We start from the raw sequence: 24,862 nt of genomic DNA, 5'->3' as shown, positions 1-24,862 counted from the left end.
TTCTAGATGTTGCGAAGGAGACTTGGGAAGCAGAAGTTACACCCCACTGGAGTGTCATCGAGCATGTGGTACAAATGCAGGACCAAATTGCAAGGGTGATACCGATTGTGAAAGAGAGTCTCCTTCAAGCACAAGAAGCCCAGGCAGGCGAGGGTCTACAACCGGGCTGCGAAGCTGAGACAGTTTAGCCCTGGGGACTAGGTGCTTGTGTTGATCCCCCACCGTGCAAAGCAAAATCCTGGCCAAGTGGCAAGGGCCATACGAGGTGGTCGAGAAGTTGAGTGATGTCAACTATAAAGGTCGTCGGCTTTCCCTCTGCTGGTTATGAAAATAATCTTTTATTAATTAAATACATGTCCAGTAATTTACACATACATTGTACTAATTGAATTTGTCACTGACATCTATATATCTACCTATTCCATTTGTATTTACTGTATGTAATCCATCTCTTCTATCCTGTCGGTTCCTGCTGTGATTTTACAGAACATGACAGATGAATTGCCGGCTTTTCTTCTATCTATGAAATATATATACAAATATATGTGTGTCACTGACTTCTATATATACAGCTCTGGCAAAAATTAAGAGACCACTGCAAAATGTTCAGTTTGTCTGATTTTTCTCTTTATAGGTATATTTTTGAGTAAAATCTAAATTGTTCTTTTATTCTATAAAGTACTGACAACATGTCTCCGAAGTTCCAAGCAATAAATTTTGTATTTATTTTCTGAAAACGAGAAATGGACAAAATAACAACAAAATGCATTGCTTGCAGACCTCAAATAATGCAAAAAAAAAACAAGTTCATAATCATTTAGAAACAACAATACTAATGTTTTAACTCAGGAAGAGTTCAGGAATCAATATTTTGTGGAATAACCATGATTTTTAATTACAGCTTTCATGCATCTTGGCATGCTTTCTACCAGTCTTTCACATTGCTTTTGGGTGACCTTATGCCACTCCTGGTACACAAAGCAGTTCTTTGTTTAATGGCTTGTGACTATCCATCATCCTCTTAATTACATTCCAGAGGTTTTCAATGGGGTTCAGGTCTGGAGATTGGGCTGGCCATGACAGGGATATGATGTGGTGGTCCTTCATCCACACCTTGATTGACCTAGCTGTGTAGCATGGCTCATTGTCCTGCTGGAAAAAAACAGTCCTCAGAGTTGAGGAACATTGCCTGAGTAGAAGGAATCAACTGTTTTTTCCAGGATAACTTTGTATGCGGCTTGATTCATATGTCCTTCGCAAAGAACCTGCCCAATTCCAGCCGTGCTGAAGCATCCCCAGATCATCACCGATCCTCCACCAAATGTCGCAGGGGGTGCAAGACACTGTGGCTTGCACGCCTCTCCAGGTCTCCGTATAACCATTAGATGACCAGGTGTTGGGCAAAGCTGAAAATTAGACTCATCAGAGAAGATTACCTTACTCCACTCCTCTATGGTCCAATCCTTATGGTCTTTGTCAAAGTTCAGCCTGGCTCTCTTTTGCTTTTCATTGATTAAAGTTTTTTTTCTAGCTTTACATGACTTGAGTCCTGCTTCTAGGAGGCTGTTGCGAACTGTTCTTGCCATGCACTTCACCCCAGTTGCCATTCCTTTTGTAGGTCACTCGATGTCATCCTGCGATTGTTGATTGACTTTCGAATAAGATGACAGTCATCCCAAGTCAGTGGAGAGTCGTTTTCGCCCTCTGCCCGTCTGTTGCTTTGTTGTCCCAAATGTCTGCTGCTTGACTTTGTTGTAATGGGCTGCCGTCTTAGAAATTTTAAGGATGGAAGCAACATGACGCTCACTGTGTCTCTTTGCTAGTAAAGCCAGAATTGAACACTTCTTTTCCTCACTCAAGACTTTTCTTGTCCTATTGCAAAAGGATTGTGAACATCATAGCAATGTTTTTTATAGTTTCCTTCGTTCAATAAGATTTGGTTCAGGTGATCACCTAATCAGAAGAACATTAAGTACGAGAATGAGGTGTAATCTGCTTGGAATTCAACTGACACTGGAATGGAATGACTGTCAGACATGTAGAGAAGCTGATTTTTATAAAACTGTGCAGTGGTCTCTTAATTTTTGCCAGAGCTGTATATGTATTCTAACCTATCAGTGTAATTTTACTGTATGCGGCACATGACTTGCCTGCTTTTCAAAGGACACCGGTACGTAAAAATCGGACAGCACTCGCATGGTCCAACTGCTGTGATTTTTTTTCTCGCACCCATAGGCTTGCATTAGCGAGTCTCGGCCAAGTCTCGGTGACAATTTGCAGCCTGCTCCGATTTTACAAGCTCGCTGAATACGCCCGAGAAAATAAACGGTGATGTGAGCTGCCCCATAGATTAACACTGGTCCGAGTGCTATGCAATGTTTTCTCGCATAGCACTCGCCCATATTCTACGGTAGTGTGACGCCAGCCTAAGTGTGCAAATTGCATATGTGCTTGGAAAGGGTGGGGGCCAAACTGAATTCTTGCCCTGGGTGCCAGAAAACCTAGATACACCTCTGCCGATGCACTACCTGTAGAAGTACTGTTTTTAAGGGCCATGCTTCTCTACCTCGGCCTGTTTACCATTGGACTTGCTGCATCCTGCAGTGCATTATCATTGTGACCTGGCATTGGTAAGCTTGGCTGCTTTTTTGGTGATTTTTTCTTTTGCATGCTGCGAATGGGCTTAACCCAACTACAAATTTGCCTGTTGAGTGACAAACTCCCAGGGAACGATTACGGGGGCCATATTGGTTGTCAACCAAAGTTATGTTTTTTTAGTAAAGGGGTTCTTTAATATATTGCAAGTGTAAACTTCCTTTAATTCATCTTGGCTTTCCATAGACACTGTATATGGGTTTTCTGAGAACTGCAGGGACTAAGCCTTTCGAGTGGCGGTGTAGGAGTAAAACAATGGATGAGATTAAAGCTGTGGCAAAGCTTTATTGCTGACCGGTTAATTCATCATTTGCACCCTGAACCGAGGTCCCTTACATCTTGTGTGTTTGTTTGCAATGGTTTTTTATGGAAGTGACTATTTCCTTGTCTTGGTTATTGAAAAAAAAAATTAATTTTCCCTTCTGAGGGAAGAAATGAAAGTAGACATGACCCGACAATAAAAGGTTGTATTGAATCTGAGAAATTACCTTGTCAGCGAGACAGCGCTTCAGACTGTCATCCATATGATATGTAAACATTGCACAAAGAAGACTCATCTTTCGGAAAGCCTGGCATCCCACACCATCTCTGTAGAGCCAGCGATGGTGATCTGTGCTCCTTCTCCAAGGATATGCTGAATAGCTGGAGAAACAGTATGGTGGGCTATAACCTGGGGCTTTCCAGCTGCTGTGTAGCTGCACCTCAGCATAACCTGGCAGTAGCAGACTATCATGATATGCTGGGAGTTGTAGTTACGCAGGAGCTTAAGAGTCTCACTTTGCAGACAACTGCTATAATGGCTGGCAATCACAGCCAGGATCTTATGATAACGGCTACATCATACAGTATATGGAAACTCCCATTAAAGGGCGCTATGCTATCTCACTATGAATAGGCATCAAGGCATGGGTATTACTGTGGGTGGGCATGAAGAATCCAGCACATCAGGATTCTGAAATAAACCTACAGTTTATTGCTTTCACAAAAGTGTCATCTTCCCTCACGTAATCTCCGGTCCTCCCAAGACCTCCTTCTCTCCTCCACACTTATCCGCTCCTCACCCAATCGCCTCCAAGACTTCTCCCGAATATCCCCCGTCCTCTGGAATTCTCTACCCCAACACGTCCGGTTATCCACCACATTCGGATCCTTCAGACGGAACCTGAAAACCCATCTCTTCAGGAAAGCCTACAGCCTGCACTGACCCCGCTGCCTCCTCATCACTACTGAAGCTACCACCTCACCAACACTGGAGCTGCAGCAACCCTCAACCTATTGTCTCCTTCCCCATAATCCTGCAGAATGTAAGCCCGCAAGGGCAGTGTTCTCACCCCTCTGTACCAGTCTGGCATTGTTAGTATGCTTACTGTAAGTGACATCTGTAATTTGTATGTAACCCCTTCTCATGTACAGCACCATGGAATCAATGGTGCTATATAAATAAATAATAATAATAATAAAAATCCTAAGGAGAATGTTTGCGCTCTGTGATCGGTAACCATAGAAATGCATTAGTTGACACAGGAGCTGTAGTCACAATCAGTAGAGAAGTTTGATCATTATTGGCAAAATTGTTTCATTTTCTATTTTTCATTTTAGGTACATTAATACAATGAACATAATACTATAATGGGCTTTCTACACACCTTCCAGGAGATTCCAAAAGTACAAAACACTCTGTATTGCCCCATACAAGTACCGTAGTTAATATCAAGATAGTCACCCTTTCTGGTCTTTTTTAAGCTTGATAATGACCAGATATTTCAATATATTGCCATTATCTACATGTGTGGTTGCAATAAAGATTTTCTTTGTATTTTTGGAACCTCCTGGAAGAACGTTGTCTTTACTGTATATTGTGGTGATTTGCACCATGCAGATTTCTTGGCCACCTATGGACTATTCCGCTCCTATTGACTGTATGTTCTGGAAGAACACAGATGATATTAATTATATGACCTTAATTGTGGTGGAAGGCAAAAAAAAACAAATAAATCAATTTTGGAATAAATCAAGCCAGATATATCACTTGAAGCAAGGATCATCAAGTTATGACTTGCCTACTTTGGTCACATCATACCAAGAGAGCAATCACTTGAGAAGGACATCATGGTGCGAAGAGAAGGAACAAGGTGAAGAGGAAGACCAGCAACCCAATGGCTTGACACTATCAGCCTATCGGCAGAGAAGACCCTGGTGGACCTATCTAGGCTTTCAGAAGATCAATCTTCCTACAGAGCAGAGGGTTCATCCATCAAGTAGCCATGGCTCAAAATCGAGCCAAAGGTCAATAGACAAAAAAAATGGACCCACTTTTGCCTGATTATCTACACATTTATAAACTACACCATCACAACTTGATATATGATCTGTGTATTTTAACTAGAAAGATAAGAATAATGAGGTGCTGAGAGCCAGCTGAAATCGCTATCTGTTCATCTCTTACACAAGTCTGTCCCCATGATCAGAAGGTTTTTTTTTTTTTTTAAATATGAAATTAAACCCTATACTTTCAGAAGAGGGCAGTATGTCTTGAGAACATTACAATCTCCCGGCGTGCTGCTTCTTTCCCTGCAGAGAAACCGTGGTAAGTAGCTGCCTGGAACTAATAGGCGATCAACCACAAACAGCTCCTGTTATTTCCCATCAATTCCAGGCAGACATGAACACAACTCACAAAATGAGTAAAGTGACCTAACGAGTCATTAAAAGTATTAACCCCTTACTGACATCGGACGGTATAGTACGTCCGATGTCAGCTCCCCTGCTTTGATGCAGGGCTCCGCGGTGAGCCCGCATCAAAGCCGGGACATGTCAGCTGTTTTGAACAGCTGACATGTGCCCGCAATAGCGGCGGGTGAAATCGCGATTCACCTGCCGCTATTAACTAGTTAAATGCCGCTGTCAAATGCAGACAGCGGCATTTAACTACCGCATCCGGCCAGGCGGCCGGAAATGAAGGCATCGCCGACCCCGTCACATGATCGGAGGTCGGCGATGCTTCAGAATGGTAACCACAGAGGTCCTTGAGACGTCTATGGTTACTGATCGCCGGCAGCTGTGAGCGCCACCCTGTGGTCGGCGCTCACAGCACACCTGCAATTCTGCTACATAGCAGCGAACAGCAGATTGCTGCTATGTAGCAGAGCCGATCGTGCTGTGCCTGCTTCTAGCCTCCCATGGAGGCTATTGAAGCATGGCAAAAGTAAAAAAAAAAGTTTAAAAAAATGTGAAAAAAAAAATAAAAATATAAAAGTTTAAATCACCCCCCTTTCGCCCCAATCAAAATAAATCAATAAAAAAAATCAAATCTACACATATTTGGTATCGCCGCGCTCAGAATCGCCCGATCTATCAATAAAAAAAAGCATTAACCTGATCGCTAAACGGCGTAACGAGGAAAAAAATCGAAATGCCAGAATTACTTTTTTTGGTCGCCGTGACATTGCATTAAAATGCAATAACGGGCGATCAAAAGAACGTATCTGCACCGAATTGGAATCATTAAAAACGCCAGCTCGGCACGCAAAAAATAAGCCCTCAACCGACCCCAGACCATGAAAAATGGAGACGCTACGAGTATCGGAAAATGGCGCCATTTTTGTTTTTTGGGGTTTTTTTAGCAAAGTTTGGATTTCTTTTTCACCACTTAGGTAAAAAATAACCTAGTCATGTTAGGTGTCTATGAACTCATACTGACCTGGAGAATCATAATGGCAGGTCAGTTTTAGCATTTAGTGAACCTAGCAAAAAAGCCAACCAAAAAACAAGTGTGGGATTGCACTTTTTTTGCAATTTCAGCGCACTTGGAATTTTTTTCCCGTTTTCTAGTACATGACATGGTAAAACCAATGATGTCGTTCAAAAGTACAACTCGTCCCGCAAAAAATAAGCCCTCACATGGCCAAATTGACGGAAAAATAAAAAAGTTATGGCTCTGGGAAGGAGGGGAGTGAAAAACGAACACGGAAAAACGAAAAATCCCACGGTCATGAAGGGGTTAAGTATACAAACCCGGGTATCATTTTCGGGAATATTGACGAGAATATGTAGTAGATCATTCTGTACAAATTACACAAAGTGTGGATGTAGCCTAAGGCCATGTTCACACGGTCAGTATTTTATACCAGTATGTGTGAGCCAAAAATCAGGAGTGGAACAATTAGAGGAAAATTATAATAGAAACACATCACCACTTGTGCATTTATCACCCACTCTTGGTCTTGTCTTACAAATACTGAGGTAAAATACTGACCACATACTGAACGTGTGAACATGGCCTTAGATGCACATGTAGAAGTAACTGTAAGATACAAATGCTGTACAGAATTTTTTTTTTAAATTGTCTTTAAGAAACCGCGCCATCCTTGTGTATAGACTATGAGGTATTGCAATGTGGCTAAGCAGTATTACTAGATGGAACAATAGACAAGAATATGAAAATATCTTGGGGATGGGGTGCAGAGTGCTATCATTCAAGGTGATATGATGAAACTGAACCACATTCCCTACTGCTAGAAGGAATGTGGGCACCCTCATGGCAGTGAGCCTGGTGGTATTTTCTCCTTTTACTTATTTGCTAGTGTGGAGGTCACTATGTAGAGGGAGATTGGTGTAGGATAAGACATTGCCCTAGTTCATCATTACTTTTCTGGATTAATTTGTTCTCTTTTTTGGTGGCTATAGTAATTGTGCCTTGTTCGCTATACCTTTTATACCACTTTTTAAGTTGTCTTTCATTTTTAAGTCTTTTTTATTTTTCTTTAACAACTTTGCTTATCCAAATGTTTTAAACAAATTCATGAAATGTGACTTTTAACCAATGTCAATTTGTTTTGGCGAATCTCACTCAAGTCCTTGCCTGGAGTAAAGTTTACGGAGATTTCAATTTGGCGCATTTTTACGACTTTTCAAAGGATCTGGTGCTTAGAAAGTTGCAAAAAAAATTGATTAAAAGCATCTTTGATTTTGCGTCAAATTTGTGAATCAAGTGTGCGAGTTTGAGGAATTTGGGGCAAAAAGTGTCAGAAAATACCACAAGGAAAAAAAAGAAAAGTGACTTCAATAAAATGATGAATCGGGCCCATTGAGTCTATGTGTGCAGAGTCTCACCTGGGATGATGAATGATGGATGATGATGGAGATGATGGATGATTGATGATGGATGATTGAGAGAATAATTAGGCATAATGGAGATGATGATGATGTATAATAGAGATAATGATGATAATGATGGAGATTATGATAAGATGGATGATGGAGATGATGATGATGACGATAGTCTCTGAGTCTGAGCCCGTTGCAGATTTCAGCTTTCAGCAGAATCATCAGCATTCATACATTATGAGAGAATGAGCTGGTTTATTTGGAACATACCGGAATCATTATCTTCTCAACACAGTGAATGAACAGGTGAGACTCTGCACACATGGACACAATGTTTTAGTGCTGAACGATTCTGCTGACAGATGAAATTTGCAACAGGTTTATCCTAATCACGAAAGCCCCCATTCTCATGGCTCTCATAGCAGCCACCTTGTCTGCCTCTATGTTGTGCATATCCTTGTGTGTCTCTACAGTCACAGTCCTTGATAATATAAAGCCAATGCAATAAATAAATAACACAAGACGTTCATACGTCCCAGCAGCGGCCACTGTGTCCCTATTAACTCATGAATGTCTGTCCATAGCCCTGGCCAATATTGCTGTTCCTTGAAGGAACAGCAAGGGAGCTAATCCCAGACTTAATGAACAGCAGGCTGATGTATATCTGCCAAGGAATGGATTGGACCTTCTACAAGAGCCCGGCTGTCTGCTGCCTCATTAAAACAAATCAAATATGATCTGCAAAATCAAAGGGTAATTGTTATGTAAATGAGTTTCCAGGAGGTGGCATGGGGGGCTGTAGTATATTAGACCATGCTTTATGGGGTCTAATGCAAGAACATGATCTACTATTGAACTACAACCAGACATTAGAGCAATAAATCATTTTGTTTACATTGTATTGTATATTTGCACTTGGATGGTGATATTGAATTAGTGAATATCACAATATTGAACATATTACGTGAAAATATAAATTCAATTGTATCATTCTTTTGAACAGGAAGGACAGGCTCCTGTTTAAGAATTGCCCCCATTTTCTCTGACCCCTACCTCTGGCGCCAGAGACGATAGGGTTAAACAGATTTTTTTTTCTTCCAAAGCTGATTTCCAGCTGATTGTGTCTGATATTTATAACCGAGCTCCTCTCTCTCTGCCAGGGAGGCTGTAGAGTGTGTGAATTGTGTGCGAGGCGCTTTGGCTGGGGCTGGATGGGGGGAGGCATGGAGGAGGTGCAGTCCAGCACTAGAGATATTGGGAGGTGGTGTTTCTTTATTACTGAAGTGGGGTAGGGATTCAGGTGGCGAAGGAAGCAGATGGGTTCAGACAGATAATAACTAGGTGCGCAGACGCAGAGGGAGAGCAATGCAGTTTCTGCATATTGTAAAGTTGATGTGGATGGACTATGGGGTAAACGGATGCCTCTGGATATCGTATTAGATTGGTCGCCCCTTTTTTATAGAAAGATGCCCAATCTACTGACTGTACCATTGGATACTATGCTGTCAGCCTAAAGGCCGCTGTGGGTGCTGAAATGGCCAGCACCCAGCAGACCTGGCATCTGAATGACTCCTGGAAGAGCAATGGAGGTACCGCAGCCTTACCAGGCAACTTTGACTTCATCTGGACTGTGGTTTTGGCTGTACTGATGGGGATTTTGATAGTGACCACTGTTTTGGGCAATGCGTTGGTCATGTTGGCATTTGTGGTGGACTCCAGTCTTAGGACGCAGAACAACTACTTCCTACTCAACCTGGCTATCTCTGACTTTCTAGTAGGTAAAGTATCCAACTCTCCATCTTCTTCCTCTGCTCTGTTCATGTGGGTATGGCTGGAATCGGCTGTGGGGTAATGACATTCGGACCCCCAGCAGTGCAACATCCAACCCAAGTCCATGCAATGGATATATGTTATTGGGGAGATGCAAGAGTTTTGTAAGGAACGGAGGATCCAGATCTCAGCATTAAATATACATGAAAGTTGCTGATCTCCTTGTATCAGGCAGTAATAGGATTTATCTGTTGCTTCTTACAGGGGCTTTGTGCATCCCTCTCTATGTGCCCTACGTGCTGACTGGGAGATGGAGCTTCGGTAGAAGTGTTTGCAAACTGTGGCTGGTACTCGACTACTTACTGTGCACCTCGTCGGTATTCAATATCGTTCTCATCAGCTACGACAGGTTCATTTCGGTGACCAGAGCTGTAAGTAAACCCACCCTCCCTACAGCCGGGGCTGAACGGGTTAATATAATATGCATTTGCCGCTTTGGATGCAAATCTATGCATCTGGATGCAAATAGCGAGGAGGGGACAATAATGTACAATCCATCATTTTATAGGCAATGGGCGAATGCATGTATCCCTAGTGTCAGACATCGCCGACGCTTAACTCCTTTGCTACCAGAACCCATCCACTATAAAAGGAGAGAAAAATAGAGATCCGTTCATTTTTGGTATCCGGCTGAGCCTCTGCAATATTATAATGTCAATTATAGGAAATCTGTAGGAACTATTCAGCTCAGGTTATAGAGGCGATGATATTCCCATAGAGATGACTGAATGACTTGAGCATGAATTTCACACCAATCTGTACAGGGGCATATGCAATTACTACGTATGAATAGCAAAAAGCTTCCCGAAGAAAAACTTCACATTGGCAGCTGACAGTGGTAACAGGGTGATGGTTCAGAAAGTGCGTCCGTCAGAAGAGAAACCGTGAAAAGAACATTCATTTCTAGGATGAACTCAGAGAATTAGTCAGTGTGTTGTGGTAGTCACAAACATTAGAAGAAGAAAAAGGTATTGCATCGTCTTCCAGAAACAGCACCACTTTTTCCCACAGGCTTTGACAAATATTGCAAATCATTCTCATTTTCCTAGCTGCAATTCGAGACACAGCCTAGGAATCAGTGTGGCGCTGTTTTTGGACAAAAAAAAATAACTAATTTTTCTTAGAATATACTTTACCTTTAAACCATCCATGCAATTAGCTCAAAATTGTTTTGGGCAAACAATCTGTATGCCAAACTATATAATGAGTTAATAGATGACCATTTATTATAACAGTTAAATAATGCAAATATATTCTACAACCCTGTATATACTTTTTAATAGTGCTCTCCTGTATATGTGGCTGTGTTTGGTATTGCAACTCAGCCTCATTTTCTCTAATGGACCAAACACCGCCCACAGGCAAGATGGGTGCTGTTTCTTTTCTAATTTTATTGATACCATTAATTCCCCCCACACACACACAAAAAAAACCAACAAAACATAACCCCAAATTGTCTGACCTTGTTGTTATTAGATTTTTGATGGAAGACAACTGTATCCAGGGCCACTTCTGCTGTGGCGCGTTGCGCCTCAGGTGGCGGGTAGATTCCTAAGGCCGGGGTCACATTTGCGAGTGCCATGCAAGAAACTCACTCGAGTCTCTCGCATTAATACCCGCCATTGCCGCCGGCACCTGGGACCGGAGCGTTCAGCTGCATAGAAATACATGCAGCCGCACGCTCCGGTTTCGACTGCCGGCCGCAGTGCCTGGTATTAATGTGAGAGACTCGCGTGAGTTTCTCGAATTGCACTTGCAACTTTGACCCCGGCCTAATACTCGGTCTTGGTATCTCCGCAGAATGTGTTGAGGGGTGTGGACCGGGGCCTAGGTGCTCAGCTTTCTCCACAAATGTTAAACGTCTGCTGTTGTTACACAGCTGGCATTTGTCTTTAACAGCAGTGGCCAGAGCCAAGTTCTGTTCGCTGCTGATAATCATTTACAGTCACCGGTGACACGATCACAGGCTATCGATGGTTTACAATGGCAGCCAGAGGTATGCTCAAGACTCCTATCGCTGCAATTTTGGCTCTCCAGAGTTACCAACTACACTTCATAGAGGCCATGATTTATCCTTATATATTGCAATACTGTGGTATTGCATTATACAGCAAAAGCGATCGGACGATTACAGGTTCAAGTAATCTAAGGCAACTAAAAAGAATGAGTGAAATTTTTTTTAATAAAGTTTGTAAAAATATACACTAACAATTCAAATTATTCTGCTTTTTCCAACATTAAAAATACCAAAATAAGTGTTGCCGCACTTCCCTAAAAAAATGCCATAAAAAGCAATAAAAATATCATATGTACCCCAAATGGTTATCCTTAAAAATGTCAGCTCACCAAGCATAGAAGGAAAAATAATCGTTATGGGTCTTGGAAAAAGGCCATTATAAAAAAACAAAAAAAAATTCTATATTTTTTTCTTCAAACTGAATCTTCAAGTTTGGTATTGGCATAATCGTGTCTTTTCTATTGTGTTATGCATTATTACCGTAAGCCATGCCCCTTTGATAAAAGGCAGTAAGGAAAAAGGCCCATATCTCTGGCACCATATAGTGGAGATATATATATAACTAGATATATATCAGCACGGTGGCTCAGTGGTTAGCACTGCAACGCTGGGGTCCTGTGTTCAAATCCCACCAAGCACAACATCTGCAAATAGTTAGTATGTTCACCCCATGTTTGCGCGGGTTTCCTCTGGATTCTACGGTTTCCCCCCACACTCCATAGACATACTGATAGGGAATGTAGATTGTGAACCCCAATGGGAACAGTGTCAATAAAGTTTGTAAAGCGCTGTGGAAATAATGGCGCTATATAAGTGAGTAAAATTATATACATATATTGTGGTAGGTCAACTCACTTGGCTTCTTGAAGAGGTAGACACAGGAACAGTTTCTATTTAAAATCCAGCTGCTTTATTTTAGTCCTCATAAACCACATCAACAAAAAACTTAAATACGGTGTGACGCTGTTTCTGGAGAAAAAAAATTACCAATTTTTCTCAGCTCCTACTAATTTTTCTTAGATTATACTTTACCTTTAAACCATCCATGCAATTAGATCAAAATTATTTTGTGCAAACAATCTGTATGCCAAACTATATAATGTGTTAATAGAATGGAAGCCTATGGGAGCTGGAAGGTGCCAGATCTGGAAAATGACGGATTCCAGCGCCGGATTGCGTTTTTTTAAACTGAGCATGCTCCAAATTTTTTTTTATCCAATTATCTGGATATGCTAGTCGGATCCGTCGAAAAAATGGATCCGTCGCATCAGTTTTTCACAATCTGCGCCGGATCCGTTTTTTCCAACATTCGCCAGATTGTGCCTGATGCAAAAAACCTGATGTGTGAAAGTAGCCTTAGCCCTCTCAGAACTTAAGTGTGCTAGAGCATTTTCTTGTATGTATTACTGTAAAGCATTACTTCAAGTTTATTTCCCAAACACTAGGTGTCCGACAGCCATCTTACATACCTCTCTTCTGCTTAAAGCCATGGACTTTTCACCTTCTACCACTACACATGTGTTTCTCGGAAGGGCATCTTCATTATCCTGTAAGTGCCGACTCTATGTTCTACATGGAAGCAGAAATCCTGCAGGGCTATAAACAACCGAGTAACACAAGCATTTTCCACCTTTTTCCTGATACACTTAAGTGAGGCATGGTCTGACACTAAATTAAATTTTCTCCCTAAGGGCTGTCCCACACGTCCAGATAATTCCGGTACCGGAATAAATCGGTACCGGAGTTATCCGTGTCCGTGTGCCTGGGAACTCACGTAGGCCATACGTGCGGCACACGTGTGCCGCCTGTATGGCGAGTGGGTACCACACGGAGCGTGTGGTACCCACGCGTGTGGTACCCTGCATCGTGCTGAAGCCGCGATTCATATGTTCCCTGCAGCAGCGTTTGCTGCAGAGAAAATATGAATAATAGTGTTTAAAATAAAGATCTATGTGTCCGCCACCCCCCCACCCCCTGTGCGCCCCCCCGCTGTTCAGAAAATACTTACCCGCCTCCCTCGCTGCTTCCTGGTCTGGCCGCGGCTTCTAGTGTATGCGGTCACGTGGGGCCGATCATTTACAGTCATGAATATGTGGCTCCACCTCCCATAGGGGCGGAGCCGACTATTCATGTTTGTAAATGAGCGGCCCCACGTGACCGCATACAGTAGGAGGCGCGGGGCAGAGAGGAAGGAGTGACAGCCAACGTGGGAGTGGGTGAGTATTTTCTGAACAGCGGGGGGGGGCGCACAGGGGGTGGGGGGGCGGCGGACACATAGATCTTTATTTTAAACACTATTATTCATATTTTCTCTGCAGCAAACGCTGCTGCAGGGAACATATGAATCGCAGCTTCAGCACCATGTGGGGGGGACAGCGCTTACTGTAGCGCTGTCTCCTGCACGCACACGGACCCCAGACGGAGACCGTCCGTGTGAGGTCCGTGTTTTACACGGACCCATTGACTTTAATGGGTCCGTGTAATCCGTGCGCTCCCACGAACACTGACATGTCTCCGTGTTTGGCACACGGAGACACGGTCCGCAAAAAATCAATGACATCTGAACAGATGCATTGATTTTTATGGGTCTACGTGTGTCAGTGTCTCCGGTACGTGAGGAAACTGTCACCTCACGTACCGGAGCCACTGACGTGTGAAACCGGCCTAAGAGATAGTGTTGCAATGTGTCCACAGCCCACTTTATGGCTAAATATTCCTTTTCTACCATGGAATAATTATTCTCACATGCCGACAGTTTCCTAGTCCGGTAGAGAACAGGTCGCTCCTCTCCGTGTATTCCTGAGAAAGGTCCGCTCCTAATCTGACTTGTTTGGAATACAAATTCTTTCTTAAAGTGGTGGCAGTCAGGACTGGCTAATTACACAGAGCTACTTCCAGTTCTTGAAAGGCCGTATTCGCCTCCGATGTCCATTTGGCCATGACTGATTTTGTCCCTTTAAGGAGTTTGGCAAAGTTTGGAATGAACCTCCTGTAGTACCCCACGATTCCCACAAAGGCCCTAACTCGCTTCTTTGAGAGTGGTTTTGGCCAGTTCTGGGTTTGATTTTGCCTCGACTGTCTACATTTCCAAGGTATTTGGTCTCCTCTTTCCCCATGGAACATTTTTTGGGGATTTACAGAGAATCACACCTTTCTGTGTAGATCAAACACTGAGTGGTCCCTTCCCAGATGAATTCCCAAATCCGGGCTGAATTTTATGATGCCGTCCATGCATGACGCTGTCTAATTCTTGTGCGGTGGTAGGATCCAGACCATGGGCCTCTGGAAGCTGGCCGGATCTCCCTGCAGCCCGAACGACATCCGGACATATTGGAAACAACCATCGGACGTAGAGAAAGACGTTTTCTCCTTGGCTTCTTGAGACATGAGGATTTATCAATATCCCTTTGTTAGATCCAAAGTGGTTATGTATCTTGCCGACCCAAGTCTCTTGATCAGCTCATCAACAAGCCGCATCGGATATGCGCCAAACCTGGAAACTTCATTCAGCTTTCGATAATACTGAATATCTATTCTCCATAGGGGTTTTGGGACAATCAGGTTAGACCACCTACTCTTAGATTCTTCACTGACTTTGCGATTCAGCACACACTTCACTTCCTTGGAGATCAGTTCTCGGCGGGCCTCTGGAATTCGGTAGTGCTTCTAATTCACCCGCATCTGGGGTTTGTCAGAATCTCGTGTTCTATGCCATCTGTACACACTGGCAAATCTGAAAAACGATCCCGATTTCTGCTGCAGCAGTTCTCAACATTGCTGTTTTTGGGTCTTCGACAACTTTGATGTCTCCACTATCTCCTCCCTCACCTTAGTAGCCAGGTACAATAAGTCCCCACTCAACATGAACTATGGAAACCTGGTGTCAGTCCCTGGCTCTTCTTTTAAAGTTAGGTCCGTATGTTGGGAGCAGGGTCGGACGGCCTACCGGAGAACCGGAGGATTCTCCGGTGGGCCCAGGCACTGACACCTGCTGGTATATTGGCCAGCAGCTGCCTAGGGCCCCCACTGCTCCAGGGGCCCCCCAGCCAGTGGAGATTCGCTAATAGCGGCACACCCAGCTGCTATGGGGCCCCTGAGTTAAGGGGGGCCCTTCTGGTGCCAGAGAGCAGAAGATGGACAGGAGCCTGTCCCCGCTGCTAAAGAGAAATTAATATTCACACTTCCCCACACCCCCATGGGCGTGGAGAGGCGTGAATACCATTTCACTTTAATGCCGGGCAGCGTTAGCCGCAGGCTGAGGCTAACACTGCCCGCCGCTGCTGCTGAATGGGGACCCCAGAGGTGGGCACCTAAAGGGCGGTGATCCTTGATTGCGATCCCTGCAGCTTGGAACCAGAGCGTGTCTGCAGCTGTGTGTGTGTGGGGGGAGGCAATGATGATGGTGCTGTTGGCGATGGTGGTGGGGGCAATGATGATGGTGCTGGAGGCAATGATGATGGTGGTGGGGGCAATGGTGATGGTGCTGGAGGCAATGATGATGGTGGTGGGGGCAATGATGATGGTGGTGGGGGCAATGATGATGGTGCTGGAGGCAATGATGATGTGCTGGAGGCAATTATGATGCTGGTGGGGGCAATTATGATGGTGCTGGAGGCAATGATGGTGGTGGGGGCAATGATGATGGTGCTGGAGACAATTATGATGGTGGTGGGGGCAATTATGATGGTGCTGGAGGCAATGATGGTGGTGGGGGCAATGATGATGGTGGTGGGGCAATGATGATGGTGCTGGAGGCAATGATGTTGGTGGTGGGGCAATGATGATGGTGGTAGGGGGGAAGCAATGATGATGGTGGTGGGGGCAATGATGATAGTGCTTGAGGCAATGATGATGATGATGGTGCTGGAGGCAATGATGATGGTGCTGTAAGCAATGATGATGGTGGTGGGGGCAATGATGATGGTGCTGGAGGCAATGATGATGGTGGTGGGGGCAATGATGATGGTGCTGGAGGCAATGATGATGGTGGGGGCAATGATGATGGTGCTGGAGGCAATGATGATGGTGGTGGGGGCAATGATGATGGTGCTGGAGGCAATGATGATGGTGGTGGGGGCAATGATGATGGTGCTGGAGGCAAGGATGATGGTGCTGGAGGCAATGATGATGGTGGTGGGGGCAATGTTGATGGTGCTGGAGGCAATGATGATGGTGGTGGGGGCAATGATGATGGTGCTGGAGGCAATGATGATGGTGGTGGGACAATGATGATGGTGCTGGAGGCATTGATGATGGTGGTGGAGCAATGATGATGGTGGTGGGGCAATGATGATGATGATGATGGTGGTGGGGGAAGCAATGATGATGGTGGTGGGGGAGGCAATGATGATGGTGGGGAAGAAAGCAATGATGTTTGTGGTGGAAAGGACAATGGTGGTGGGGGAGGAGGCAATTATGGAGGTGGTAATGAGTACAATGGTGGAGGGGGAGAACAATGATGATGGTGGAGGGGGCTGTTATGACCCCAATGGCAAGGGTCTCAGAGAAACAAGTAAGTCTGCGACGTACAAAAATCCAGCTCATAGGGCAGTGGTAACTGGGTTGACCATATATCTACTCCTAACGCCAACACTAGCAGTAGCCGGGGAACATGCCTACGTTGGTCGCTAGATGTCTCGCGCCAGCCGGAGGACTAACTACCCCTAGAAGAGGAAAACAAAGACCTCTCTTGCCTCCAGAGAATAGACCCCAAAAGTAGGATAGTAGCCCCCCACAAATAATAACGGTGAGGTAAGAGGAAATGACAAACACAGAGATGAACTAGATTTTAGCAAAGAGAGGCCCACTTTACTAATAGCAGAATGTAGTAAGATAACTTATATAGTCAACAAAAACCCTATCAAAATCCACGCTGGAGATTCAAGAACCCCCGAACCGTCTAACGGCCCGGAGGGAGAACACCAGCCACCCTAGAGCTTCCAGCAAGGTCAGGAAACAGATTATATACAAGCTGGACAAAAATGCAAACAAAAACAAAAAGCAAGAAAGCAGACTTAGCTTAATCAAGCAGGAACCAGGATCAGAAGACCAGAGCACTACAGATTAGCTCTGATATCAACGTTGCCAGGCATTGAACTGAAGGTCCAGGGAGCTTATATAGCAACACCCCTGACCTAACGACCCAGGTGAGCATACAAGGGATGAATGACATACCCAGAGTAAAATCACTAGTAGCCACTAGAGGGAGCCAAAAGGTAAATTCACAACAGTACCCCCCCCTTAGTGAGGGGTCACCGAACCCTCACCAAGACCACCAGGGTGATCAGGATGAGCGGCGTGAAAGGCATGAACTAAATGGGCCGCATGCACATCAGAGGCGACCACCCAGGAATTATCCTCCTGACCATAGCCCTTCCACTTGACCAGGTACTGAAGCCTCCGCCTGGAGAGACGAGAATCTAAGATCTTCTCCACCACATACTCCAACTCGCCCTCAACCAACACCGGAGCAGGAGGCTCAGCAGAAGGAACCACAGGCACAACGTACCGCCGCAACAAGGACCTATGAAATACGTTGTGGATGGCAAACGACACCGGAAGATCCAGGCGAAAGGATACAGGATTAATGATTTCCAATATCTTGTAAGGACCAATGAAGCGAGGCTTAAATTTGGGAGAGGAGACCTTCATAGGAACAAATCGAGAAGACAGCCATACCAAATCCCCAACGCGAAGTCGGGGACCCACACCGCGGCGGCGGTTGGCAAAACGCTGAGCCTTCTCCTGTGACAACTTCAAGTTGTCCACCACATGCCCCCAGATCCGCTGCAACCTATCCACCACGGAATCCACCCCAGGACAGTCAGAAGGCTCCACATGTCCCGAGGAAAAACGAGGATGGAAACCAGAGTTGCAGAAAAATGGCGAAACCAAGGTGGCGGAACTAGCCCGATTATTAAGGGCAAATTCAGCCAACGGCAAGAAGGTCACCCAGTCATCCTGATCAGAAGAGACAAAACACCTCAAATAAGCCTCCAGAGTCTGATTAGTTCGCTCCGTTTGTCCGTTAGTCTGGGGATGGAAAGCGGATGAAAACGACAACTCAATGCCCATCCTACCACAAAAGGATCGCCAGAACCTGGAAACAAACTGGGATCCTCTGTCCGACACAATATTCTCAGGAATGCCGTGCAAACGAACCACGTTCTGGAAGAACACAGGAACCAGATCAGAAGAAGAGGGCAGCTTAGGCAAAGGAACCAAATGGACCATCTTGGAGAAACGATCACATATCACCCAGATGACAGACATGCCCTGAGACACCGGAAGATCAGAAATGAAATCCATAGAGATGTGTGTCCAAGGTCTCTTCGGGACAGGCAAGGGCAAGAGCAACGCGCTGGCACGAGAGCAGCAAGGCTTAGCTCGAGCACAAGTACCACAGGACTGTACAAATGACCGCACATCCCTTGACAAGGAAGGCCACCAAAAGGACCTGGCCACCAGATCTCTGGTGCCAAAAATTCCCGGGTGCCCTGCCAACACCGAGGAATGAACCTCGGAAATGACTCTGCTGGTCCATCTAGCAGGCACAAACAATCTGTCAGGTGGACAAGAGTCAGGCCTACCAGCCTGAAATCTCTGCAACACACGTCGCAGATCTGGAGAAATAGCAGACACGATAACTCCTTCCTTAAGAATACCCACAGGTTCAGCGACTCCAGGAGCATCAGGCACAAAGCTCCTAGACAGAGCGTCGGCCTTCACATTCTTAGACCCTGGTAAATACGAGACCACAAAGTCAAAACGGGAGAAAAACAATGACCAGCGGGCCTGTCTAGGATTCAGGCGTTTAGCAGACTCGAGATACATCAGATTTTTGTGATCAGTCAAGACCACCACACGATGCTTAGCACCCTCGAGCCAATGACGCCACTCCTCAAATGCCCACTTCATGGCCAACAACTCCCGATTGCCCACATCATAATTTCGCTCTGCCGGCGAAAACTTCCTAGAGAAAAAGGCACAAGGTCTCATAGTAGAGCAACCAGGGCCTCTCTGTGACAAAACGGCCCCTGCCCCAATCTCCGAAGCATCCACCTCAACCTGAAAAGGAAGTGAGATGTCAGGCTGGCACAAAACAGGCGCCGAAGTAAACCGGCGTTTTAACTCCTGGAAAGCCTCCACGGCAGCAGGAGCCCAGTTAGCTACATCAGAGCCTTTCTTGGTCATATCCGTCAGCGGTTTAACAACGCTAGAGAAATTTGCGATAAAACGACGGTAGAAGTTAGCAAAACCCAAGAACTTCTGAAGACTCTTAACTGACGAGGGTTGAGTCCAATCATGAATAGCTCGGACCTTGACTGGATCCATCTCCACAGCAGAAGGGGAAAAAATGAACCCCAAAAAGGGAACCTTCTGTACACCAAAGAGACACTTTGAGCCTTTTACAAACAAAGAATTTTCACGCAGAATCTCAAAAACCATCCTGACCTGCTCCACATGCGAGTCCCAATCATCAGAAAAAAACAGAATATCATCCAGATAAACAATCATAAATTTATCCAGATACTTCCGGAAAATGTCATGCATGAAGGACTGAAAAACTGAAGGGGCATTAGAGAGAGCCCAAATGGCATCACCAAGTACTCAAAATGACCTTCGGGCGTATTGAATGCGGTTTTCCATTCATCGCCCTGCCTAATGCGCACAAGGTTGTACGCACCACGAAGGTCTATCTTGGTGAACCACTTGGCACCTTTAATCCGGGCAAACAAATCTGACAACAGCGGCAAAGGATACTGAAATTTAACAGTGATCTTATTTAAAAGCCGATAGTCAATACAAGGCCTCAAAGATCCGTCCTTTTTGGCCACAAAAAAGAATCCCGCACCAAGAGGGGAAGAAGAAGGACGGATATGCCCCTTCTCAAGAGACTCCTTGATATATGAACGCATCGCGGTATGTTCAGGTACCGACAGATTAAACAGTCTCCCCTTAGGAAACTTACTGCCAGGAATCAAATCTATTGCACAGTCACATTCCCTATGAGGAGGCAGTGCACTGGACTTAGACTCGCTGAAGACATCCTGATAATCAGACAAATACGCCGGAACTTCCGAAGGCGTAGAAGAAGCAATAGACAAGGGCAGGGAATCTCCATGAATTCCATGGCAGCCCCAACTTGACACTGACATAGCCTTCCGGTCCAAGACTGGATTATGGGTCTGTAACCATGGCAAACCCAAAACAACCAAATCATGCATTTTATGCAGAACAAGAAAACGTATTACCTCCCGATGTTCGGGAGTCATGCACATGGTAACCTGTGTCCAAAACTGCGGTTTATTTTTTGCCAATGGCGTAGAATCAATACCCCTAAGAGGGATAGGATTTTCCAATGGCTCAAGAACAAATCCGCAGCGCTTGGCAAATGACAGATCCATAAGGCTCAGAGCAGCACCCGAGTCCACAAACGCCATGACAGGATACGATGACAGTGAGCAAATCAAAGTTACAGATAGAATAAATTTAGGTTGCAAATTACCAATGGCACCGGACTAACAACCTTAGTAAGACGTTTAGAGCATGCTGAGATAACATGTGTAGAATCACCACAGTAGTAACACAAGCCATTCTGGCGTCTATGAATTTTCCGCTCATTTCTAGTCAGGATTCTATCACATTGCATTAAATCAGGTGTCTGTTCAGACAACACCATGAGGGAATTAGCGGTTTTGCGCTCCCGCAACCGCCGGTCGATTTGAATAGCCAGGGCCATAGAATCATTCAGACCTGTGGGAATGGGAAAACCCACCATCACATTCTTAATGGCTTCAGAAAGGCCATTTCTAAAATTAGCAGCCAATGCACACTCGTTCCACTGGGTCAGCACGGACCATTTCCGAAATTTTTGGCAATACACTTCAGCCTCGTCCTGGCCCTGAGACATAGCCAGCAAGGCCTTTTCTGCCTGAATCTCAAGATTGGGTTCCTCATAAAGCAAACCGAGCGCCAGAAAAAACGCATCAATGTCAGCCAATGCCGGATCTCCTGGCGCCAGCGAGAAGGCCCAATCCTGAGGGTCGCCCCGTAAAAAAGAAATAACAATCTTTACTTGCTGAGCGGAGTCTCCAGATGAACAGGGTTTCAGGGACAAAAACAATTTACAATTTTTCCTGAAATTTCTAAATTTAAATCGGTCTCCGGAAAACGGTTCAGGAATCGGTATCTTAGGTTCTGACATAGGACTTCTGATAACATAATCTTGTATGCCCTGCACACGAGCAGCAAGCTGGTCCACACTTGTAATCAAGGTCTGGACATTCATGTCTGCAGCAAACACAAGCCACTCAGAGGTAAAGGGGAAAAGAAAAAAAAATGAGAGAGAGAAAAAAAAAACTCAGAACCTTCTTTCTTATAATCCCGCTTCTGCAATGCATTTAACATTTAATTCTGGCCTGGCAAACTGTTATGACCCCAATGGCGAGGGTCTCAGAGAAACAAGTAAGTCTGCGACGTACAAAAATCCAGCTCATAGGGCAGTGGTAACTGGGTTGACCATATATCTACTCCTAACGCCAACACTAGCAGTAGCCGGGGAACATGCCTACGTTGGTCGCTAGATGTCTCGCGCCAGCCGGAGGACTAACTACCCCTAGAAGAGGAAAACAAAGACCTCTCTTGCCTCCAGAGAATAGACCCCAAAAGTAGGATAGTAGCCCCCCACAAATAATAACGGTGAGGTAAGAGGAAATGACAAACACAGAGATGAACTAGATTTTAGCAAAGAGAGGCCCACTTTACTAATAGCAGAATGTAGTAAGATTATTTATATAGTCAACAAAAACCCTATCAAAATCCACGCTGGAGATTCAAGAACCCCCGAACCGTCTAACGGCCCGGAGGGAGAACACCAGCCACCCTAGAGCTTCCAGCAAGGTCAGGAAACAGATTATATACAAGCTGGACAAAAATGCAAACAAAAACAAATAGCAAAAAGCAAGAAAGCAGACTAAGGGTACTGTCACACAGTACCATTTTGATCGCTACGACGGTACGATTCGTGACGTTCTAGCGATATCGTTACGATATCGCAGTGTCTGACACGCAGCAGCGATCAGGGATCCTGCTGAGAATCGTACGTCGTAGCAGATCGTATGGAACTTTCTTTCGTCGCTTGATCACCCGCTGACATCGCTGGATCGTTGTGTGTGACAGCGATCCAGCGATGTGTTCGCTTGTAACCAGGGTAAACATCGGGTAACTAAGCGCAGGGCCGCGCTTAGTAACCCGATGTTTACCGTGGTTACCAGCGTAAACGTAAAAAAAACAAACAGTACATACTCACATTCCGGTGTCTGTCCCCGGCGTCTCAGCTTCTCTGCAGTGTGAGCGCCGGCCAGCCAGAAAGCGAGCACAGCGGTGACGTCTGACGTCACCGCTGTGCTTTCCGGCTATGGCGCTTACACAGTGGAGAGAAGCAGAACGCCGGGGACAGACACCGGAATGTAAGTATGTACTGTTTGTTTTTTTACGTTTACGCTGGTAACCACGGTAAACATCGGGTTACTAAGCGCGGCCCTGCGCTTAGTTACCCGATGTTTACCCTGGTTACCGGGGACTTCGGCATCGCTCCAGCGCCGTGATTGCAACGTGTGACCGCAGTCTACGACGCTGGAGCGATAATCATACGATCGCTGCGACGTCACGGATCGTGCCGTCGTAGCGATTAAAATGGTACTGTGTGACAGTACCCTTAGCTTAATCAAGCAGGAACCAGGATCAGAAGACCAGAGCACTACAGATTAGCTCTGATATCAACGTTGCCAGGCATTGAACTGAAGGTCCAGGGAGCTTATATAGCAACACCCCTGACCTAACGACCCAGGTGAGCATACAAGGGATGAATGACATACCCAGAGTAAAATCACTAGTAGCCACTAGAGGGAGCCAAAAGGTAAATTCACAACAGGGGGCTGCATTATACCCTTTCAGGGGGGCTGCATTGTACCTTATGAGGGGGATACATTATAATTCTGTGGGGGCTGCATTATTCTCTGAGGGGGCTACATGATACTATATGATGGGAGCTGCAGTATGCCCTATGAGGGGCCACAGTATATTCTATGGGGGCTGCCTTATGAGAGGTTGGCATTATACTCTGAGGGGGCTACATTATATTCTGTGGAGGGGCTGCATTATATTATATGTGGGGGCTGCATTATTCTCTCAGGTAGCTACATCATACTATATGAGGGGGCTGCATTATGCCCTATGAGGGGGCTACAGTATATTCTATGGGGGTTGCATTATACTCTGAGGGGCTACATTATATTCTGTGGAGGGGCTGCATTATGCCATATGAGGGAGCTACATTATATTCTATGGGGGGGCTGCATTATATTTTGTGGGGTGCTGTACTATACCCTATGAGGGGGGCTGCATTATATTCCACGAGGGAAGCTACATTATATTCTATGAGGGATCTGCTTTATATTCTATGGGGGGCTGCATTATATTCTGTGGGAGGCTACATTATATTCTATGAGGGGGACTACTTTATATTCTATGAGGGGGCTACCCCAACCCCTGCTACATAATTAAGATGTGTACTACCTTATATTTTGCCTGATATTAGCGTGTTTTACACGTGTTTTACAATTGATTTTCTTGAATGTATTTCTATGTAACTACATAGTGGGCCCCAAGAATGATTTTCTCTGGTGGGCCCAAGGTGCTCTAGTCCGACGCTGGCTGGGAGGATCCAAACTTTCCTCCGGTCACCTCTATATCAGGAATGTCGGCCTCAGAGGATACTACCTCGTCATCTCCCACCATTACACAGAAGGAAACCATCAGGCTCTGGGGTTGGTGAGACTTCTTTAAGGCCACCCCATTTCTTACCCAAACAATCGAGGTCTTTGCCCCTCCCCGACATGTCCCAAAACAACACAAAGTCTCAACCTATGATAATTGGGTGCAATAAATCCTGGACCACGCCAACCTCATGGGGTTCAGTACCTCAGGATGTCTCAGTGTCTACTTTGGCTACCGGATAGTCTTTAGCATCCCTGTGAATGCAGCGGATGCTCACCTTCTTCCCAGAGATCAACTGGAGAGGGAGGGTCACCGAACTCCATGAGTCTAGTAGTCCAGTCATTTGCAGACCATTCACTTTTACCGGACAAGCTTGGGTCCCCTCACCAGGTGGATAGTCCAGTCTGCAGGCTGGATATGCATAGAATGAACCCCTGGTGTCCCATGCTACAGTTCATTTTCTCACTGGTCAAG

At 45.3% G+C, this 24,862-nt stretch overlaps 1 protein-coding gene across 1 annotated transcript in view; it reads left to right on the top strand.

Moving 5' to 3' along the window:
- Positions 1–9,022: 9,022 nt before the first annotated feature.
- HRH3 (histamine receptor H3) overlaps positions 9,023–24,862 on the top strand; it is a 50,384-nt gene continuing 34,544 nt past the window's right edge. Inside the window, exons 1-2 of the mRNA XM_077252864.1 lie at positions 9,023–9,539; positions 9,796–9,962. Of these exons, the coding sequence (XP_077108979.1) occupies positions 9,296–9,539; positions 9,796–9,962 (411 nt within the window). The 5' untranslated portion in view covers positions 9,023–9,295. The remainder of the gene's footprint in view (positions 9,540–9,795; positions 9,963–24,862) is intronic.

The sequence above is a fragment of the Ranitomeya variabilis genome, chromosome 4, assembly GCF_051348905.1.
Source record: "Ranitomeya variabilis isolate aRanVar5 chromosome 4, aRanVar5.hap1, whole genome shotgun sequence".
Taxonomy (NCBI): domain Eukaryota; kingdom Metazoa; phylum Chordata; class Amphibia; order Anura; family Dendrobatidae; genus Ranitomeya; species Ranitomeya variabilis.
The sequence above is the reverse complement of the archived record's forward strand: the minus strand, read 5'-3'. Positions and strand labels throughout refer to the sequence as shown.